At 35.0% G+C, this 23,122-nt stretch overlaps 2 protein-coding genes and 1 non-coding gene across 3 annotated transcripts; 2 read left to right on the forward strand and 1 right to left on the reverse strand.

Moving 5' to 3' along the window:
- The first annotated feature begins 4,197 nt into the window (after positions 1-4,197).
- Positions 4,198-6,709, forward strand: LOC118261856 (uncharacterized). The gene is made up of 2 exons (XR_007705674.1): positions 4,198-5,936; positions 6,099-6,709. It is a non-coding gene; the product is annotated as an uncharacterized LOC118261856 (transcript).
- Positions 6,710-8,007: 1,298 nt separating this feature from the next.
- On the reverse strand, positions 8,008-9,636 carry LOC118261857 (uncharacterized). Its single transcript, XM_035572857.2, has one exon. It carries the CDS (start codon positions 9,331-9,333, stop codon positions 8,026-8,028), a length of 1,308 nt encoding a protein of 435 aa, XP_035428750.1. The 5' UTR covers positions 9,334-9,636; the 3' UTR covers positions 8,008-8,025.
- Positions 9,637-11,366: 1,730 nt separating this feature from the next.
- Positions 11,367-14,468, forward strand: LOC118281443 (piggyBac transposable element-derived protein 3-like). The gene is made up of 2 exons (XM_050696308.1): positions 11,367-11,590; positions 11,791-14,468. Exons 1-2 carry the CDS (start codon positions 11,583-11,585, stop codon positions 13,238-13,240), a joined length of 1,458 nt encoding a protein of 485 aa, XP_050552265.1. The 5' UTR covers positions 11,367-11,582; the 3' UTR covers positions 13,241-14,468.
- Positions 14,469-23,122: the final 8,654 nt, after the last annotated feature.

The following is a 23,122-nucleotide window of genomic DNA, read 5'->3' on the forward strand; positions in this document are numbered from 1 at the left end:
CATTAAAATTTCCGCCAACATTAATTTAAAGTCTAGTAATGGCAAATAAACTGGAACAGGAAATACCCTGGACAATCAATAATAAATCACTGTATGCCCGGCTGTACTTTTGGTAATATTTTGGAGAGAATTATTAATTGTAATTTTAGTCATGATGCTACCCTCATAATTATTTGTGCAAATAGAGGTAGTTTGAATAAAAATAATTTTCTTAAATATCATAGTTCACTTGTAGCACTTAAACTAAAGCAAATAATTTTGTTTACATTACCTTACAGCAATAGCTTGCCACAGGAAGAAAATAACCATAGATATAAATTAAATGTTGCAATGTGTAATTGCATAAATTATAATTTATGCAATTACACAAATGTACATATTATTGACACCAACAATTATGTTGGTAAACATGTATATTTGACGAAAGATAGGTACTATCTTTCCAGGTATTATTTAAGACAGATAGCTGTGTCGCTATCATATTTTATTAATATAACAGCCAAAAACTTGGCTAAACAGGTTGCTCCTATTGAGCAACATTCAAATATTGACATAGCTCAAAATAATTCTATTAGTGTTGACATTCCCCATAATTTAAATTAAAAAATAAGACAAGAGAGTCCACCTCTTGCAAATATAACAGTAATGTTATCAATCTGGTTCACCAAAATATTCAAGGTTTCTTGAGTAAGGAATTAGAAATAGAACTATTTTTAAATTGTAATAGTATTGATATTCTGTGCATTACTGAGCATTGGTTGAAATCTCATCAACTAATGTTCAACTTTGGTAATCATCAGATTGGTAGCTCGTTCAGCAGGGAGAACGCTATACATGGTGGTTCACTAATTTTACTAAACAACAAACTTAAATTTAAAGAACGCAAGGATATAGTTAGTTACTCTGTTGAACGTACTGTTGAAATAGCCTGTGTGGAATTAGAGCGGTTTATTGTTTTAAGTGTGTATAGACCACCTACTGGTTTGTATGACTGTTTTGAAACAGTATTAGATGAAGTACTAAATAAACTCAGTAGTTCAAATAAATTCATCATTACTTGTGGCGATTTTAATGTAAATTTGTTAGAAAATTCTAGTTTAAGTACAAAAATTGTAAGTTTATTTGCCTCATTTAACCTCACGAACCTGTTTCTGGAGCCCACTAGGATAACTCCTACTAGTGCCACTTGCCTAGATAATATTTATACTGACATTGTACCAACTAATAAACAAATAATATCATTGCTTGATTCAGATCATTGTGGACAATTAATTTCAATAACAAATAAAGTAAATAAAGTGTCGAAACCACATATTATTGTTAACCCAAAGACTGAAAGACGCATTGAAACTTTCAAATCTAAACTCACTGATAAAATACCTTTATTATTAAGGAATAAAAATTCTAATAACTTGTGTGATGAATTTTTTAACATTTACCATACCGAGTTTAAGTCCACCTTCACACCTAAAACCATACCAGCTCATGGCAATGCGTCTTTCAATCAATGGGCAACTACTGGCATCTATAAGAGTAGGAAACGCTTATATGAACTTTATAACGAGAGGACATATATTAATACAACTGAATTTAGTGAATATGTAAAGAAATATTCTAAATTATTTAAAAAAGTTTGCTCAATTGCAAAATCGTTATACTTGAGCTCTAAAATAAAAAACAGTAACAATGTAATTAAAGCGACCTGGAGTATTATTAACAGTGAAACAGGGAGGTCTAAAGAGAAGAGTAGTGAATTTAGTCTTAAAATTGATAATAATGTAATTAAATCGGATGCAGAAGTCGCAGCTGCATTTGAAAACTTCTTTTCGGACGTTCCTGTGTCCACTACTAAGTCTTTGAACTCATCTCCCACAGTTGCAGAATCTTTACTAAAAGAAAATGTTGCAGCTTGCAATTTAGGCTTCTCTTTCGAACACATAGATTATACAGATATTGTCAAAACGTTCCATACCTTGAACAAGAAAAAGACTGCAGATCTGTGGGGTAATTCAGTGTACATTACCGGCTCTGTAATAGATATTGTAGCACCCGTATTAGCTCTAATCTTTAATAACTGTGTCGATCGTGGTGTGTTTCCTGATCTCATGAAGAATAGTAAAATAACTCCGTTATTTAAATCGGGTAGTACTTCTGACCCCACTAACTTTAGACCTATTTCAGTACTACCTACATTCAGTAAAATTTTTGAAAAAATTATTCTACATCAGTTGCAAAGATTCTTTAATAGAAATAAATTATTACATGGAAACCAGTTTGGTTTCACAAGGGGTCGTTCAACAACTGATGCCGGTGTTGAACTTCTTAATAACATTTATGATGCTTGGGAGGACTCGGCCGACGCATTGGGTATTTTTTGTGACTTATCCAAGGCGTTCGATTGTGTCTCTCATGAAACACTGATCAGGAAGCTATCCCATTATGGAATACGGGACAGCTCTCTGGATCTTCTTATTTCATACTTGAGTGATAGGATTCAGAGAGTCGACATTAACGGAAAAGTTTCCTCCGGGTCTATTGTTAGGATGGGTGTTCCGCAGGGGTCAATTCTCGGCCCGTTTCTTTTTCTTATTTATATTAATGATTTACCTTACCTTGTGAAGGATAACCATGGGATAGTACTGTTTGCTGATGATACATCTTTATTGTTTAAACTCAAACGTGGACAATTAGTCAGTGATCATGTAAATAGTGCTCTCTCAAAAATAGTACGCTGGTTTAGTGCCAATAATTTATTACTTAATGAATCAAAAACTAAATGCATTAAATTCACAACACCAAATGTTAGACATGTGAAAACCAGCGTGCTAATCAAGGGCGAGGAGTTGGACCCTGTAGATTCAACTGTCTTTTTAGGTATAACTCTGGACGCTAAGCTACAGTGGGCTCCACACGTAGATAAGTTGTCGAAAAGGCTCAGCTCTGCAGCATATGCCGTTAAAAAAATTAGAAATTTAACCGATGTAAATACAGCGCGATTAGTATACTTTAGTTATTTTCATAGTATCATGTCATATGGTATCCTCCTGTGGGGAAATGCTGCTGACATTCAGTCTGTCTTTGTGCTGCAGAAAAGAGCCATTCGATCAATTTATAATCTTAGTCCGAGGCACTCTCTTAGGGAACTATTTAAAGAAATTAATATATTGACTGTTGCTTCTCAATACATTTATGAAAATGTAGTGTATGCTCACAAAAACATTAATTTATTCAAAAAGTATTGTGATATACATAATATAAACACTAGAAGTAAAAACAAATATATTGTTCCCACTACTAGACTTAAGAAAATAAGTGGTTCGTTCAGATGTCAATGCATACGCTTTTACAATAAAATTCCCAGCGATATTCAAAGTTTGAGCCTGAATAAATTTAAAAATGTTATTAAAGAAAAACTGTATAGTAAAGCTTTTTATAAAATTAAAGACTACTTAGATGATAGTCAGGCTTGGGAGTGAGCCGCTATAATGTCCACACAGGTCATGTTGACATGTTTGTAACACAAATTACATTTTTATACAATTTGACATGATATACATTAATATCATTCGATATTTTTTTTTTTTTTCATATTGTTTTTAAAATTGTTAGTTTGAGGACCGTGCGAGAGTTTGCCTAGTCATTTCACTTTTAGTTAATTATATTCTGACAGTGTGAGCATTTGTGTGGCCTACCCAAATGTTCTTTTGGTTAGTATTGTTCGTCGGATCATTCAGCAACAGCCGTCAGCTGAGCTAATTGTAAACTGACACATGCGTGCTGCCATCTGAACAGGTCCGCTCAAACTGCTGTGGTTCTTTCCTCAAAAGACCACTACAGAATAAACTTGCACGGTTCTCCGACATCTCTAATTGATTTTGTCTGGACTTTAAAAGAGACTATGACCTCTGAGTTTGTTTCGGCATTTCTTCTCAGAGTAGTCAGATAGGAAATGCCGGCCTCATCTAGCTATTTGAAATATTGACGTGTAAAAGTGTTATTTTATAATCTATTTACAGAAATAAATATCATTTATCATTTATTTATCAACATCTTTCTGTTTTATATGTCGTCTCCATAATAACCAACTGTTAACACAGACGAGGTCAACAAAATAGAAAAATAGTCGGTGGTTCATTTCTTGCTCCTAATTTTTATTCTATAAAAGCCTAACATTGAATCAAGCAAATCCACGCCACCCATGTATTTATTATAGATTGATATAGACTTTGGGCAAGGAATATCAATTCTAGTCTTATCTTTCCTTACGAATCTATTGACTGTCGCCATTGGTTCTTTACCGACATAAGATGAACATAAACTAACTACCTTGTTGTCGATCCAAGTAATAACCGATAATTGAACGTCATCTACGACTGAAGATTCTCCACACAATAGCCACATTCACGTTTCATCAAGGCTTTTTTCTGCAAATCAAAACCTGGTACTCTGTTCAGCTGTATAGTCCCTAACGGAAGGAAACCTTTTGATGTAAAGTAGCCATTAGTGGCAAACTTGTGTACCAGTTATCCACAAATATTTTGTAATTCAAATTATTTGGAACGGTCTGCAACAACCTTTGAACAATATTTCCCGGGACTCCTAGATCTGAACAATTTTCTGGTGGCCCACAATGCTTTCCAAAGTCATAACTGAATCCAGTAGATCCACTCAACACGTAGTTCAAATAACCCCACTTATGTGGTTTTTTGGCATTGTACTGTCTTATTTTTGATGTACGAGCTTTGGTAGGGATCATTTGCTCATCGATTGCTAAATATTCTTCCTTTGGAACTTTTAAAAGCCTATCGCGTAATATATTTAATAATGGGCGTATTTTCTGAAGTTTGTCATAATTGGGATCGTTTTAGGCTTTCGCTCTTTATTTTTGTCAAAAATATGTAAAACTCTTTTTACCTGTTCGAATTTATTGCATGTCATTACGGATGCCACCTTTTCAATAAATGTCCCATCTTTTCAATAATGACGCGTGGTAGGAATATGTAGTACTGACATATAAATTAAAATTCCAATAAATTTCCGGATGTCTTCATGGGTCACTTCAGTCGAATTTTCTGGTGCAATTTGAGTTGCATATAATATTACTCTGAGTTTCTATTAAGTCAATCACTGATGATGGAAACAGAAACTTGAAAAATTCCATGGGTGTTTCTAGCCGCTTAATTTCGTCGGGAAGGGATTTATACAAGAAAAACGTTACTTGATTCATTATACTCAATGCCTTCATCTGTCCACACTGCCTTAACCTTCTTAGTTTTTTTCACCGTCGAAGATGAAGAAGGCTGATTTATCATAACTTGTTCCTCATCACCAGAATCAGAATCGCTACTGCTTACTTCACTTTCTGGTAAATAAACACTTTCTAAAGGCTTAGGAATTGACAACATTTCAAAACTGATACGACATGGAAACAAAAATACCATTTCTTTATTTTCGTATCCTGAGTTCAAATATATTTATTTCATATTTTTTTTATTTGTCATTTCTGAGAAAAATAATTAAAATCACAAAACGTGTGATGACGTCATACATACGGCAGAATGCAGTCGTTACCTTTGCCTTAGCATTTATGGTTTCAGATGAAAACATCAAGTGTCAAATGTCAATGTTAATGTCACTTGAAGTTGTAACTTGAAAATATTTACATTCGAAATCGAAATTGATTTTACACAATATTTTTCTATCGAATCGACACACTGCTTATTTTTATTATTAACAACTGTTCAAAACAATGGATTTCAATGAAACATATACGCCAATGAAGGATCCAAAATATTGTTTTGTACCAGCCTGCAAAAACAATTCTAGAGATACCCAAAAAACTTTTTTTGCGGAACTCAACAAAACAAGAGTGGTGCAATGCTGTGGGTAGATCATGTCCTAAACGTGTTATATATATATGCGAAGATCATCTCAATGTAAGTAACTAAACACTGATTTTTATATCCTGTTACCTATAGAGTAATATTGTAATAACTGTTACCACATCTTTCAATTAACTTAAAATATATAACATAATAACTTACAATGTAAGTAGGTTGTTGTTATTCATTTAAAATATAAAATTTATTTATTTTTAGTTGGAGGAAGATTTGGAGAACTATTGGTATTGGACAACAATGAAAATGCGACCGAAGTTGAAGACTCGGCTACCACAATCTCTTGTGAAGATACCAATTTCAACTGTTCTTCAAGAAATTATTGAACCTCAACCCAGCACATCTTCAACAGCTTCCTCATCACTTCATTCAGTTTGTAAAAATCCATTCACTACAAAAGCCAGCAAAGGAGTACAAGTGAAGCCAAAAACATCAGATAGAATTACTTATTGCACCATTTCCAAAAAGAAGATAAAGAAACCTTTATCTGAAGTTGATGAGATGGAAGAAATGGTGTTGCCTTCAACACAAGGAAGTTCTACTTCTATTGAAATGTCAGAAATCTCATCAGAAATCTACACTAAAACTGTAATTCAGACCCGGAGAACCTTTATGCTTGACCTTATTAAAAAAAACCACAAAATTATATAGGCTTACCAAAGAATTATTATTGGTTAATTAGTTATTTAGAAAGTAATCTCAATGTAAAATCTATAGATATAATAGTAACTTTGTATAAGATTAAGAATAATACCCCTTTCTACCAAATCTCGGATTTTTTTGAGATATCATTAACCACATTATGGAGAATATTTTTCAGAACTTTGAGTGTTCTATCCAAATTCTTCTCACAATTTATATTTTCTCCTAAAGTGTATGATGTCAAAAGAAACTTACCAATCTCCTTCAGGACCAACAAAGACTACTCAAATGTATATTGCATTATTGACTGTTTTGAAATAGAAATCGAAAAACCTTCAAATCCTATTACCCAGTCTCTAACTTGGTCACAGTATAAAAACGCTAATACGTTAAAATATTTAATATCTACAACACCTGAAGGTTTTATCAACTTTGTGTCTGTTGGTTTTGGGGGTCGTGTATCTGATGCCAATATTGTAGAAAACAGCGGTTTTCTGGATGTGCTGCCACCAAAATGTACTGTATTGGCAGACAGAGGATTTAAGCACGTGGACGCATTGCTAAGTAGAAATCAAAATAATCTACTTCGGCCACCCAGTGTTGCAAAAGATCAAAAATTGACAAAACAGGATGCTATCAAAAGTAAGGTCATTGCCAGTCTGCGTATTCATGTTGAGAGGGTGATAAGGAGAGTAAGGCTATTCAAATTGTTAAAACCACACTCTGTACTAAATAATAAATTAATTCAACATTGTGACGATGCAGTCATTGTGGCATGCGGGTTGATAAATCTACATAGTCCTATTATTAAAAATCAATAAAATAATGTTTATATAATGCCTTACTCGTGCCTCACTCCTTATCTCGTATCGTGAGAGTAGGTATTTCACAATCCTGGGTCTGAATTAGTTTTAGTGTAGATTTCTGATAAGATTTCTGACATTTCAATAGAAGTTTCATGTCAATTTATCTATAAAAATATTATGTTCGTTCATGGGATCCTGTGTTAAGTGTTATAACAAAATTCCAGAGGAAATAAAACACCTAAATGAAAGACAATTTAAATTATGTATTAAAAAAACGATGTGTAGATTAGCATACTACAAATTGAATGATTATATAGAGGATAAAAATGCTTGGAAGCAGGCTGGTCCAGCTCCACAGGGTTACGAAAAAATAAAGTAATTCCAATAATGGAGTTTCTTGCTCGTTCTTCTCCATAGGAATCTACACTTTGGAACGAGCAAATAGCTTCACTAGAGGACTGACCGACAGACAGACGTTATTAATATTCTTATATTTGCTTTGACGTTCAAAAGTGCCTTCCTGATTTATTTGAAATAAATAATTTTGACTTTGACCTAAGTGTATATCTATATAGCATAGTCTTAATATCTATTATTGTCTGTAAATTGTATTTTGATTGATTAAATCATTGTAGACTACCCAAAAAAATAAAAGATGCAAATACGATTTATACTGATTTTTATTTAGCACTTTGTAAAACTGTTTTAAAAATAAATTGTTTCCAAAATTCTTCAGCTCCATCTAATAAACCTGTCACATACTTTTTATCATAATCTACCCAGTACTTATGTAGGAGTTTAGTTTGTTCAAAAGTAGGATCAGCAATACAAAACAGTCCTTTTAATTTTTTTGCAGCATGCATTTGAACCATAATCTGCGCTTTATATTTTTCACATAGTATACCATCTCTCACATAATTTTTTATTGTATTCTCACTTATAGGGCATTTTATTTCGATCACAAAGTCGCTACAAATCCCATCAGGTGATACTCCAATGATAGGGGATATTAAAATCAACCCTGTGTGTTGAATTGCTCCGAATTCTTTTTCTAACTCCTTGACTACTTCTTTTTCTAACACTTTGCCCCTTCTGATGGCTTTGGTTTCTGGCACCTTGTAACCTCCGAGAATGCTTTGTACTAAGGCACCATTCTCTGTTTTACAGTGAATAGCTTCATAGATCTTGGACCCTGTGACTCTCCCTTGACGCATAGAATGCCACAATTTAGAGTCAGCTTGAGATTTTGTAGCTTCAGCAATCGATTCAAGTACATCTACAGTAAGTTTACTTGCAGAAAAAGATTTAAAATTGTTGTAACAGTGATCATCTACTTGGTGTATAAACTGCAGCACTAAATTGAACACACTACAGTCATTTAACTGGGGCTGTTGATTTCCACAGTAATTTAAAATCATTCCTGTTACAACTTTACGTTTCTTACATTCTTCCGAAAACATGCCAATACTAACAGTCATGTCCACATTATCTGGAGTTCTCTTCTTTTTGCCAATGTTTTTTGCCAAGATGAAGTTCTGGTGACTTACAGCTCCAGCTAGTTTTGGTTTAGTCCAATAACAGTGAGTAGATGTAGTCGATGGTTCATCTGACCGTTTTATCAGCCACATGGTAAAGCATATGGCGTGCTTGCAGCCTCCTGCAGAAGCTACACAGTCATTGCATTCTACTGTGATAATCTTCTCAAGAGATTCATCGATTACAGCTGTAACCTGATAAAGCCTAGCTTTTACCTTATGTTCCGGTGTTACCCTGCATTTAACAGTGCATAAGTTTCCGTCTCGCTTGACTTCTACGTATCCTACAGCTGTGTCTACATATGCTTCACGTGACGCTAGTAATGCTTTGGCACTACGTGTTTCTGCAATATTATAGCAATCATTTTCGTGCATATATTGCAATAGCATTATATAGTCAACTTTCGGCAAGTTTCTGCTATCGGCAACTAGGAATCCTTCCGAAACTTTCATGATGAGTTAGTAATGAGGATAACAACACAAAAATAACAAAATTTGTAATCACACAATCACAAGCTCGCCAACGAGTTTGACAAGTTCTCAATGACAATAGATACATTAGACGTTAGACGTCTATGTTTAGGTTTTTTTACGCATCTCAGTGAGGCAAAGGTATTATCGCCATTCAACCGTAATTTGGCGCTTACGTCTTTTTAGAATACACTGAATTTCAAACTCGAAATTATGAATGAAAAGTACATAATTTCGAAAAATGAAAAAATATGGGTACCCTTGTTTTCGATTTACTTTTATATAACATAATAATACATGCATGTTAAAAATATGAAATGTTGTCAATTCCGCGTTCATCATCATCTGAAATATTTTCATCGTCACTAGTGTCTGGGACAAAAGTAACAACACGTGGTCGAGTAGACATTTTGTCTGTAATAAAATAACAAACAAGTTACTTAATGCATGATGTTCCAAATATGGCCATAGCTATTTTAGTATGTATGTAGGATTGTAGAACAGGTAGAATGTTAAGCATGAATGAGTGTGAGTGAGAGGACATGAGTGTGAAAGAGAGGAAGGATGGAGGGGATTTTGAAAAAAAAGGAGATGGCGTAACGTTGCAACCGAGTGCGTGTGATCTGTGTAATCTTATTCAAGAAAATAAAGACTAAAAGCTAAAACTGCATTTTCTTCGCCGCCCGATCCTACAAAATTGGGGGCCCCTCCGGGATATCTACGAAAAGTACGACAACATCTGCCCGGCGGGAGAAATACGACGTGTGCAGTTTGCGACCACGTGCACGCTAACGACGGCGGTTTGCTACGGTTACGAAAACGGGAAAGACGATAAGACGGAATGCTTAAAGACGCAAAAGAACGCAGGCAGCACGACTATGCCGACTGCTCTGATGGAAACGAGGTGAGCAAACGTGGCGACAACATGTTTCAGATGACGGCCGAGCTGATTTCTACCTTCAGCGGTCGCGACACCACTTATTCGGTGACGCGGTGGATAGACGACGTAGAATCCACCGCCGAAATCTTCGAATGGACACCATTTCAGTAGCTACTGATAGCAAGAAGAGCGCTCACGGGCACGGCACTGCTATGGTTGCGGGCGGAGCGACCACACAAGACATGAGAAGAGCTCAAAGCGGCACTTGTAAAATAATTCCCAGACCATGTCGATATCAAATCTATTCATGAATTAATGAGCAGCAGGAAGAAACGGCCTAATGAGACTTGCTTAGACTACATGCTCATTATGAAAGAACTCGGAAAACGCGGAAAGATGCCCGACTATGTCGCAATTAAATACATAGTAGATGGAATAGTGGATATAGAAACAAATAAAATCATGCTATATGGTATAACATCCTACAATGACCTTAAAGAGAAGCTCAAGATTTATGAAACCATAACAAAAAAAATGCAAAGTGTGGTGCAGGTGCAAAGGCGTTCAGCAGTGAGTAGTAGCAGTAAACATCGTTCAAGTGGCAAAACATGGATTCGGTGTTATGGATGTGGTGAAGTTGGACATGCATCAGCCGATTGCCCGCATAAAAGCAAAGGATTGAAGTGTTTTAAATGTAATCACACGACTAGTCGAAACGCTTTCTGCGTGTTACTTGCGTTGTCTCAGATTATTGTGAGAAATTTGTTTTCTCCATATTCTGATATCACTTTTAAAATTATTTCACATATGTAATTACTGGTGTGGCGATTTTCAGCCGTTGCAATGCTTTTCACAAAAACTGGTTCTGGATTTTCAATTAACAAATGTATTGTACCTTCGTTTCTGCAATTTGACCAACCATCGAAAATTAAGTGTAGACATGGTTGCAATTTAATATTTTCGATGCATTTCCTTATAAGTTTTGCCCAAAATTGAGGTAGAAATAGCTTTTCTAGTAGGCAACTTATATAGCGGCTGAAGAGCATTGAAAAAACTTATCCATAGCGGGTGTTCAACAATTGAAAAATATGAATAATATAATGAAAAATATAACTTATTTTTGTTTAACCCATATAGGGTCGATAACGACCAAAATTATGACGCAACTTTAAAATGCATAGTAACCGCGAACTGTTCATTGAATTTTAATTATAACGCCATCTATGAATTCTTTAACGTACAATTATGATGCATGGTACAGTTTTATTGAAAGTTGACAACTTTTTCTAATGACAATTAGGCGTGCAAGTTTATACATGTTCATTTCTGGAAAAATTTCGCGACTGATCGGATGAAAATGTAAGTATTTTGTGTAATTTATATTGTTTTACCATAATAATTGTTTTTATTGGAAATCTAATGAGTATTTTATAGATATAGTTATTGTTTTTACGTAAACAATTTATTTGACTATCTACAATCAGTTGATATTTTTTCTTGGGTCGGTAACGACCCCGTGGGCACATATCGTGTTTTATATTGTATTGTTTTGATTTCAGGTCTCGTCACGTACTCTCGACACATGAAATAGCCGATGCCCTGGAGGATTTCGATGACGATGAAGATCTTCAGGGCCTTGATATTTATATCGATCCGCCTTGTGATGGTACCATGTCGGATGGCGATTCAGGTGAAGAAGATTGTGATAGCATAAATCGATTGAACCGTCATCAATTACTTGCTCCGGCGGAGATGGTGTTACGACAACGTGAAGAACATGATGAAGAAAACAGAACTATCGATGAGGTATTAGTCAGTCCTAGTACTAGTTCTCAATACCTAGAAACCCTTACACCGGCAGCAGGACCCAGCTCAAACAGGTCACGACGTTCTCGTCATGTTGAAACCCGGGCTGATGGAACTTCTTCAGAACGTAGTCAGCAACGGCAGCGCATCGTCAGGCCCCGCAAATGGGTAAAGCGAGACCTTCGTTATCAACAATGTGAGTGGTCACCTCCACTGCCACGAGCTGTTCTCACACTTACCAAAGAAAGTGAACCAATAGAATTCTTTGAATTATTTTTTAGTGAAGATGTTATAAGGTATATAGTCAGACACACCGTAATGTACGCTGTTGAAAAGCACAATTATAATTTTTGTTTATCAGGGGATGAGTTGAGCTGTTTCATAGGTATATTGCTCCTTAGCGGTTACGCGCCTTTACCGAGACGACGTATGTATTGGGAAACCAACGAGGATACCCACAATGTTTTAGTTGTGAAATCGATGCGGCGAAATCGATTTGAAGAAATATTTAGGTATTTTCACGTTGCAGACAATGGTAACCTACGTGCAGGTGATAAAATGGCCAAAATTCGGCCATTGTTCAACATCATGAACAAAAAGTTTCTAATGTATGCTCCCATCGAAAAAAACTTGAGTATCGATGAATCAATGATACCATACTACGGGCGTCATGGCTGTAAGCAGCACATTCACGGCAAACCAATCCGTTTCGGCTTCAAAGCATGGGTAGCTGCGACTCGCTTAGGATACTGCTTACAAGCTGATTTATACGAAGGAAGATCTGAAGCGCGAGAAACAGGCCTAGGCGAACATGTTGTTACCAAATTGATGAATACGGTGAAGACCGAATACCCTGAAACACTATTTTCTGTGTATTGTGACAACTTTTTTACCGCTCCTAGTTTACTTAGCTCTTTGCAAGAAAACAATGTGAAAATAACTGGAACTGCTCGCCAAAATAGGATAGACAAGTGTCCACTGATAGATGCTAAGTCTTGCAAAAAGCAGCCTAGAGGATTTTATGATTATAGGTTGGACACAAATGACAACATCTGTGCTGTACGATGGAATGACAACAGCGTGGTGACATTGTTGTCTAATGAATTTGGAGTGCACCCTGTTCAAAAAGCACGTCGATATTCAGTTGCTGCTAAACAGAAAATTGATATTGATCAGCCAAATGTTGTTCAGCAATACAACTGATTTATGGGTGGAGTAGACAGACTTGATGCTAATGTGGGCGTTTACCGGATTGCCATCAGAGGAAAAAAATGGTATATGCCCATTTTGATGTGGTTGATAGACGTCGCTGTCAATAATGCTGCTTTACTCGCTAGATCATACGGGGCAAACGTAGATACTTTAGAATTTCGTCGGTCTATTGCAAGAACATTACTCCTGAAATATGGGAATATAAGATCTCAACCTGGGCCACGTCCGCAAGTGAGAACAAATGTACCGGTTTCTGTTAGAAAACATTCAGCTGATCATATTATTCTGACTGGCCAGGTCAAAAAACGATGTGCGTTATGATAAAATAAAACAATCAAAATGTGTCGCAAATGTTACGTCAATTTGCATGATAAGTGTTTTGCAGAATTTCATTCCTTATGTCCCCACCATTTCTTTTTATTAGTTAGTCATGTGTTTTTATAACTGTGTGTTTTTTTATTTGTTCCTAATAAAGACTGATTAACATTATTATAACGCATTTTTATTTGGTTGGTACTGATTTCATACTATTGAACGAGTATATGTGCCCATAGGGTCGTTTATGACCCGCTGAAAAAAATTAACTTCTCGAACTGAAAACGAAAATCTACTAGTACTAGCCTTATATGTGATCATTCATACATAACATACATAAATATTATAAAAATCGGTGTTAAAAAAAGTTCTGAGCATATATGGGTTAAGAAAATATTTAATGTTTATATTTCTTAATTGAGTTTTTTTATTTAGTATTATGTTTTACCTTACGTTAAATTTAAATTAGGTAAAAAACTTAAACAAATTGATTAAATTTTGAAATCATTTGTTATCACCCACTATAACAACCCATGTGTGGATTGAAATGGGTTATTATTGGGTTTTAACCTACTTGTGGGTTATAACCCGGGTCAAAACCCATCTCTAGTCCCAATTTTGATTTGTGAAATCATGATCATGTTAGTGGTCATTGATGGAAGGAAATAAGTCTTCAACTATAAACGTTTTTAAAGCTTTTGGTACGATTTGCTGTGTGGTACCGGATCTTGTTAGGTTTATTGTCGTCATTTAAACACTGTTTTACTTCCTTTACACAGATTCGACACATCTGTATAACCTTTTCCGAAGCATATACTAACTTTACTCTGTTTTTTTATGAATTAAAGTTTTTTCATTAATCGATCCGAGCAAACCTATTATAGATGTTTTGCACATAATTTTTATTTTTGGAGTCGAGTAGACATCAAATTCAGCCGTCTACAACTTTCTCAGCAAAAGGTGATAGAAGAGTTTCAATCTCATCGATCAAATCGTCAGTAAAATTATTAAAATTTACTTCATCGTTGGTGTCACCGGCATTGTATTAACGCACAGTTGAATAATTGATTCTTTCTAATGTAGATGTATAGTTCAGTATTGTTATTTTTTCCAATGGAATGCAGTTAGTTCGTTTATTTGCGTTAATTCAGCATTAACAAATTTTTTTTTTATAAATTGCTTCGAACTGGAAACTTGAAGAATTATCGCAATAACTACCATGACTTCTGACAATCGAAAAAAAGAGCTATATGTGATCTTGACTTATCCTGTGAAGTGGCATATATTTCAGGCAACTTTCTTGGTTTTGTATTAAATCTTGAAAGATAAATTTAGTACTCTCAATGCAGATCAAAATTTCCAAATAACCGGTGTATCGTGGAGAATCTAATAAATGCATTTTACGTGAATCCCCATTGCGGTTTTTCGCAAAGGCCGATAAACTCATTATCACCGTTTTAGCTTCATCTAGTATTTTAAAAGCCTTCTCAAAGTTTCCAGAGTTTAGTGCTTTTTTGTAACCACTCTGACGTGACCGAGAGTCCAATATGTCAAATACGTCGTTTATAAGTGCAATAAATTTCGAATTTGGAGTAGACCCATTAAACTCCGGCAAATTTAACGCTTGTTCTCAATTTTTCTTCTATCTCTATATCTAACTCTTGTTCTTGTACTCTGGATGGTGAAAAAACACCATATGAAGTGTGGTCTGTAAAAGATTTTGAAACCTTTTTGAAATTGAAACCTTTTGGGACTCCAGTGTATGCACATATTCCCAAAGAAAAGAGGAGGAAGTGGGATAACAAAGGAGGAAAGGGCATCATGGTTGGATACGGAGAAACAGTTAAAGGATATAGAATATACTTTTCACACAGGAATGATGTACAACTGAAGCGAGATGTAATTTTCTTAGAAAAGGAGGAAAATAATAATGAAGTCGAAATTAAATTGAATATAGAAGAAAATGGTGATAAAACTAATCAAAAGCATAATCAATCAGAAACTACATCATCAGATCTCAATGAAAAAACGTTAACTGCATTTACATCAGAAGAGTATGGATCTGAATATTATATTGATGAAGAAAGTAACAGCTCAATAGAGCCAACTGTTGAGATACGTCAAAAAGAACCCTCCAAGCGTATAAGGAAAGCTCCAGATTATTATCACTGTCAGAATGTGAGTACTGAACAAACTGAACCGGTCACTTACAAAGAAGCTATGAAGAGAAGTGATAGTAACAAATGGATGGAAGCAATTGACAGAGAGATGCAAACACTAATAGAGAATAATACTTGGGAACCATGTAATATATAAGAAAATGAGAAGGTTTTTAGCACTTACAGTGCTAAATGGGTATTTAAAATTAAAAGGGGGATCAAAACTTACCCCAATACAAAGCTAGATTGGTTGCGAGAGGGTTCGAACAAGATGATGTTTTAGACGTAATTGATTGTTATGCGCCTGTTGCTAAACTGTCTACTGTTAGGCTCTTTATTATAGTTGCAACAAAACTTAATTTACCTATAATGCAAATGGATGTAACTGGGGCATTTTTGTATGGAGACATCAACGAACGTGTTTATGTTAGCTTACCAGATGGAGCCTACTCTGGTAACAATAATATTGTAAAATTAAACAAGTCACTTTATGGTCTCAGAAATTCACCAAAATGTTGGAATGTAAAATTTAATACCGTTATGCTTAAAGTTTTTGTTAGATCGAATTGTGATTCATATCTCTATACAAAATGTATTGATGGTGAACAAGTTTATTTACGGTTGTATGTTGACGATGTTTTGATCTTTGGATCTAAAGACTTAACATTTGTTTTTAAACAATTTATAACAAAAGTTATAAATTGTTATTGATGTTATACAACTTCATTTAACAAAATGTTTTAGAACTGATTACAATATGATACAACAAAATATAACTTTTGTTGTATAACATCACCAGAGGCTCAGCGGGACGTTAGCGGAGAGGCGCGGGGGAAAGGGGGGTTTGCGCGAGCATTCGTCTCCGACACGTACTCAGCTTTAGTCGGTTCATTCGGTGCAAAGGAGAAGCACGTGTTATATGTGATTTGTCAAAATGTCTCATTTTACTTGGAGTAATAAAAATGTGATCAAATTGATTGAACTATTTCAAGAGAAACAAGTCTTGTGGAATACGCAGATGGATGAATACAAGGATCGAAATAAGAAACATGACGCATGAATGCAAATTGCGGCTGAATTTAATTTGGATAAACAGTCGATTGAAAAAAAAATGGAAGAGAACTGTGATGGAGACTGGGGAGGCGATCTCGACGATAGAAGGTCAACTAAGTACATCTTATTTGTTCAAGTTTTCTGATTTTTTAATATCTTGGTGTTCCAAGAAACAGGTATCTGTCAGTTTATCTTCTACAGAGTATGAATATGTAGCCATAAGTATGGCAGCCAGTGAAGCCTGCTGGCTGGTTAATTTGTTAAATGATTTTAATGTAAAAAATGTCTGTCCAGTACATATCTATTGTGATAACCAGTCTGCCATTTCAGTCGCCTGCACTGACACTGTCAAAAGGTTAAAACATGTAGATAACCGGTATCATTTTTTAAAAGAATTAATTAAAAATAAAAAGCTGTGCCTGAAATATATAAAAACTAGTGATCAACAGGCAGACATGTTGACAAAATCATTATGTAGAGAATTGATCACTCGATTTTTAGAAAAATGTGGTTTAAGTAATGTATTGTTGTATGGTATGATTACATTGAGGGGGGGTGTTAAAATATGTGGCAACAATGTAATCCCACCATAATTTAATATTGATTAAATCATAAAAAAAAACTTAAAATTTTGAAAACTACAAAAGCCAAGAGCCCTGGATGTCTGCCTCTATGAATTTTTGTGTTTACAGGATGATCATCAGCCCCAGAGGCAGATATGTGCATTTCTTCGAGGGCCCGGGGGCCTAATTTTACAAAAAAAGAACAGATATTACTGATTGCAGCGATGGAACCTTACACCCATATTATTGGCACGATACTATATTACCAGTGGCATTAATATCACACCGTTATCACAATCTAAGTCAGAGAAAGTTTAAGCAGGATAGACATTTTAAGAAAAAGGAAGTCATCTGCTCTCTTTAACAAAGGTACCTAAATTATTATTTCAAGTCATTCAGTTCAAATCTTGTTCAGAATTCACAATGGCTTATAGTAATATTATATATTAAACTACTTTTCTTTATTCCAGAAAATAATACTAATGTAGAACTACCAACTAAGAAATGTAAGACAGCAAATGAAAGTTTCAAGATATTGTCAGAAGAGAAGTTGGAGCTGGTTAGACAACAAAAACGATTTAATGAAAAGAAAAAAAGGAATTTAATGAACAAATGTACAAAAAAGAACTTTTCAGAGCTGTAGTAATTTTGTTTTTATTTTTTTTTTACAATGATACAAAATATCCCTCTATTAGTAGGCTTCGTTGCAAATTAATACTTCCTCTTCCATACCGTTCTGGTACAATATCATCATCCCTACTTTCCATAATAACAGGAAACTCTTGATCTTCAGGGGGTATGTTTTCCTTTCGTATTATAGCTAAATTATGAAGTACAGCTGTCGCTATGATTATGCCAAGTACTCTATGAAGGTGAATACTTATGCCCCTGGATAATATAGGGAATCTCCTATTCCATATACCAAATGCCCGTTCAACCACATTCCTAGTCTTTATTTGTGACTCTTGGTAATGTGTCTATCCTGGTGTATTCACATTATTTTCTGAGGTGTCATCATAAAGTTAGTTTGGGCATATCCACTGTCACCTAGTAAGAATTTGTCATTATATTTACCCTGTAAAAAATTGCGTTTTAGTAATGGTCCTGGATTACCACCTGGTATCATGTCTTCGACATGTCTGTCGAGCGACGTCTCCTATCTGAGTCTCAAATTCAAAATCATTAAAAGGATTTTCATTCGTTCCTCTTTCGAAAACTTCTTCACTTTCTTCAATAAGTTCTGTATTTCTTATAGCTAACAATAAAGTTTCGAATTGCTCTGGTCCTCTTAATTTGTTAAACTGTTCGCTCTCAAGTTTAATTGTTTCCTTTATTTCTATAAAGGTCAATGGGCAAATTGTATGGGAAAAAAACCCACAGCGGACAGAAATGAAATTATCAGGATATATGAATAAAATGTGTCTAGTTTATCATGGTAAGGGTCGCTTTCTTGTGGGATGTGGGAGTATGGAGAAAAATAAACTTTTACATAATTATTTATTCGGCGTGATCAATATCCTTAACATAATTCGCATAGAGCTGAAAATTGGCATAGGCGTTAAGTACATCATTATAAACAATATGTCAAAAATCCCCATCGATCTCACTTTTGGTAAAAAAAATATTCAAGGTTAAAAGGTCAAAATTACGGTATTTTCCATTTTTCTTGAAAACGGTAAGTTTTATCGCTAAAATATGTTCGACACAGTTGTAGATCATATGATTTTCTACAAAAATGGTTTGTCGTTTTTAGTCTCACGACTTTTCATTCGTGAGATATCACGGTTTTAAATAAATAAATCATAGTTTACATAACTCAATGAATTTGACTCGCTATCTCCCACGAGATTTTACCTGCTGCACGGCTCCTAATGATTGTATATATGGACTATTTAACACAAAAATAATAATAATTCTATTCAGATCAATAGTTCTTGAGATTAGCGTGTTCAAACAAATTCTTCTGCTTTAAATATTAGTACTACTTCCGAACAGATTTATCTGCTACTCAACTTCTATTAATTGTAGCGAAATGTTTTATAGCGTATAGCCTTTCTCGATAAATGGATTTATTCAACACAAAAATAATAATTTGGTGCGAACCCGTAGTTCTAGACATTAGTGCGTTCAAACAAACTCTTCAGCTTCAAATAATAGTAATACTCCTGCTCGGTCTCATTCGCTGCTCGGCCCCTGTTGACCGTAGCGTAATATTTTATAGCTTAACCTTCCTCGATAAGTAGACAATCGAAAACCCAAAAAAAATCGCAGTGGTAGTTCTGGAGATTAGCGCGTTAAGAGATTCAAACTAACTGTTTAGTCTTAAATATAAGTATCACTCCCACGCGGTTATACTCGCTGCTCGGCTCCTAGTATATCATCATAGCGTAATGTCTTATAGCCTATAAGCTTCCTGGATAAATGGACTACTCAACACAATATAATAATGGTCTATAAGAATTGAGCAGAGCGATTGAAACAGCACCGGAATACTTAGTAACTTAATATATAAGCTAAAGAGTTTGTATCTTTGAACGCACAAACCTCCAGAACTACAACATCGAATCGAATTATTCCTTTTGTGTTTGATAGCCCATTTATTGAGGTAGGTTATAATTTATGAAACATTAGGCTATGCTTAATAGAAGGCGAGCATCGATTGGAACTGCGGAAAAGTAGTACTAATCTTTTAAGCTGAAGAATTTATAGAACACGCTAATCTCCAGAACTAGTAGTCCTAATCGAATTGTTTTTTTGTTAATTAGTCCATTTATCGAATTATGTTATAAGCTATAAAACATCATGCTACCTACAATTAAAAGGAGCCGAGCAGCAGGTAAAACCCCGCGAGTATTATATAAAATATGTTTTATTTCATTAAAACCGCGATATCTTACGAATGGAAAGTCGTAAGGGTAAAAACGATGAACCATTTTTGTGGAAAATTGTATGATCTACAACTCTGTTGAACATATTTGTACGATAAAACTTGCCCTTTTCGAGAAAAATAGAAAAAACCGTAATTTTGACCTTTTGACCTTGAATATTTCATTTGATAAAAGTCGAATCGATAGGGATTTTTGACATTTTGTTTATAATCATGTAGTTAACATCTATACCAATTTTCAGCTTCATTAAGCGATTTAGGAAGTATATACAGGATGCGACTTAATTTCGTCTATTTTTGGTTGTAACATTGTTGTCCCGTGAATTAAAAAAATAATGATACCTAATGTTAAGTAAATTTATACTCTTTCATTTGATATCATTTTCATTCGTGTCCGCGACCGGGTCGGATTCCGCCCAATGACCTTTGTTTTTTATGTTTAGGTTAGGGTTAGTTAATTCTTCTTCTTCATTTCGCCATGGAATATACAGCATAAGCTGCTCTATAAAAATTATCGGGATCATCTACAAAACTGAAACGTCTAAAACGAATTATTATCCTTGGTCTTGCTTTACGTCGTAAACTCGTAAATCCTAGATTTTCTTGCAATGGCCACCAGTTACCAATCATTTCATCTATTTGGTTTTGAGAACATTTACTATCTGGACTGTTCTTTGGTTCTGATGCTGATATACGTGTACAACGTTTAGAATAAAAAAATAGGCTGCAAAATAAGCTAAACTAATGTTTTCTAAAGCGACAGGTCGTTTAGCGTAATAATCGATGAAACTATTTTGGAAAATGACAGATCAAGTTAGTTCTAATTTCTTGCATACTCTTTAAAATATGTATGTAGGTACTCTTTCTTGGGGTAAACTAGTGTTTAAATATATTTCTACCTCACTAGCTCGTGATAATGGCAGACCTGATATACAATATATTGCTTCCTGCGCAGAAATTTCACTGGCGTTCAGAAATACGTTTGAAATAATACGCAGAGACTTCTTTACACAATTTATTCCTTTCTGAAGCCTCTTCTACAGCATCTCGAAGCAAACGTGACATTCCTTTGTCCGCTTTATTTATTTAATTTACAATATACACTGCGCAAGCAAATGGATCTAAGATGTACTGAATATCCATGTTTGCATCAACATTTGATTGAAAAATGTAAAGTAATTTATCCCGAAGCTGATTTAGCGTATGTTAAAAAGAAAATAGAATCCCTAAGGAATTCCTACAGGCGCGAATTGCGCAAAATACGCCAATCAACTAGAACGGGTTCATGAACAGACGAGGTATATGTACCTTCTCTTTGGTACTTCAATCTGCTCCAGTTCACTTCTGATCAAGAGGAAGCCCGAGCTGGAATATCTTCCTTAAACTCTCCGTCTGATTCTTTGACAGATGAGTCATTAGTAAGTATCGTACCGACATACCTACTTAATATGTTTACATATACACGGTGTAGTTTTGCAACTGTACAATATTTCAGGAGATGTAATAAAACTTATAAATAATCATGTAAAAATACGATACCTCGTCAAAAATCTATAATATTTTGTAAATACTTGTTATTTTATTATTCTTTTTTCAACTGTTTTGGCTATAATTTTTAATGTACCTGAGCCACAACCAGAAACAACCACAACACCCCACCCACAAGGTACGCCTGATACCTCTGCTGAGGCAAATCATGAAAATGATTTAGGCGATGATTTGGTTAGGGAAAGGGCACTTCGCAACATTTTGGTAGCCAGAATAAATAGTCTTCAATTCTTCATACTTAATTCAAGTGTTTTATTGTCTGTTCTACAAAAACCTCCTAATTAATAAAATGTATATATAACTAACTTAACTACCTTAAAAACTAATTTAACCTTATCTTTACCCTTAAAATAAAATTATCAATACCCCTAATCCTCTTTTTTTTTCTAAATATTTTTTTAAAACATTCAATGCCTCTTTCATAATTTCTTGCCACTGAGCCTGTAAAGAGAGCTCTGCATCTCTCTGTCTTACCCTCTCTTGTATCTCCATCTCTCTTATTCTTAACTCCTCTCGTTGCAAATCCAAACCCTCTTGTTTATCATATCATATCTTTTCTCACACTCCCTAGCATACTCTCTGACATTCTTGTCATTCTCTACACACATTTTAATAAACTAGTTTTGAATTTTTTCGCTGGTGGAGGTTTCCAGGTCTCTTCCTCGATTGGAGAATTGGTGGTTGGTGGTGTTGGTGGAGGCACTGGCGAAGGGCTTCGTGGGGAACGGTGAATGGTGGGAATACAGTTGGCTCGCTGCTGGTCCCAGGAATATTCCAATCTGTAAAAATATAATACATCAAATATTAAAGGCTTAGGCAATGTTTACTTGAACATACGAGGTGTGTTCAAAAAGTATCGCGAATTTTGTGTTTTTTTCAAAAATTATTTATTTATTCATGAATATCTCGACTGCAGCAATTAACATGGTCGGTACTACATTTTGGCCAATTTTGTTTTATTGCATTAGAAGCCTTGAATACCTATAATCTTTCACCTCACAAAGTATAAAATTTCAAAAAGGACGTTTTCTGTGTTTTTCAATTGGAAAATAGTCGGATGTTTTTGTGTCGCTCGATTAACAATGTAGGTAGTCATGTTGCGACGCTCTTCACGGGGCGCGCGGGGGTTGAGGAGACTCGTGCGCCGCGCGGATCTGGCAGTTCCCACTTAGTTAGCGGGGAGAGCGCACGCTCGTTGTCTCTCCGATCAACTCGACCGTTACAATGCAATATTGTTTATTTTAATGATGTCTCGGTCTCGGCGAATGTTAGATTTGGTACGGCAACATGTTCCGGAGCAAGATAATCCATTAAAAACAAATTTAAACGACACCGAGGTTCAAACACA

Source organism: Spodoptera frugiperda, chromosome 10 (genome assembly GCF_023101765.2).
Source record: "Spodoptera frugiperda isolate SF20-4 chromosome 10, AGI-APGP_CSIRO_Sfru_2.0, whole genome shotgun sequence".
NCBI classification, from domain to species: domain Eukaryota; kingdom Metazoa; phylum Arthropoda; class Insecta; order Lepidoptera; family Noctuidae; genus Spodoptera; species Spodoptera frugiperda.

Excerpts from the sequence above, each read along its gene's own strand:
- LOC118261857 (XM_035572857.2), bottom strand. The coding sequence starts at position 9,333 with ATGAAAGTTTCGGAAGGATTCCTAGTTGCCGATAGCAGAAACTTGCCG.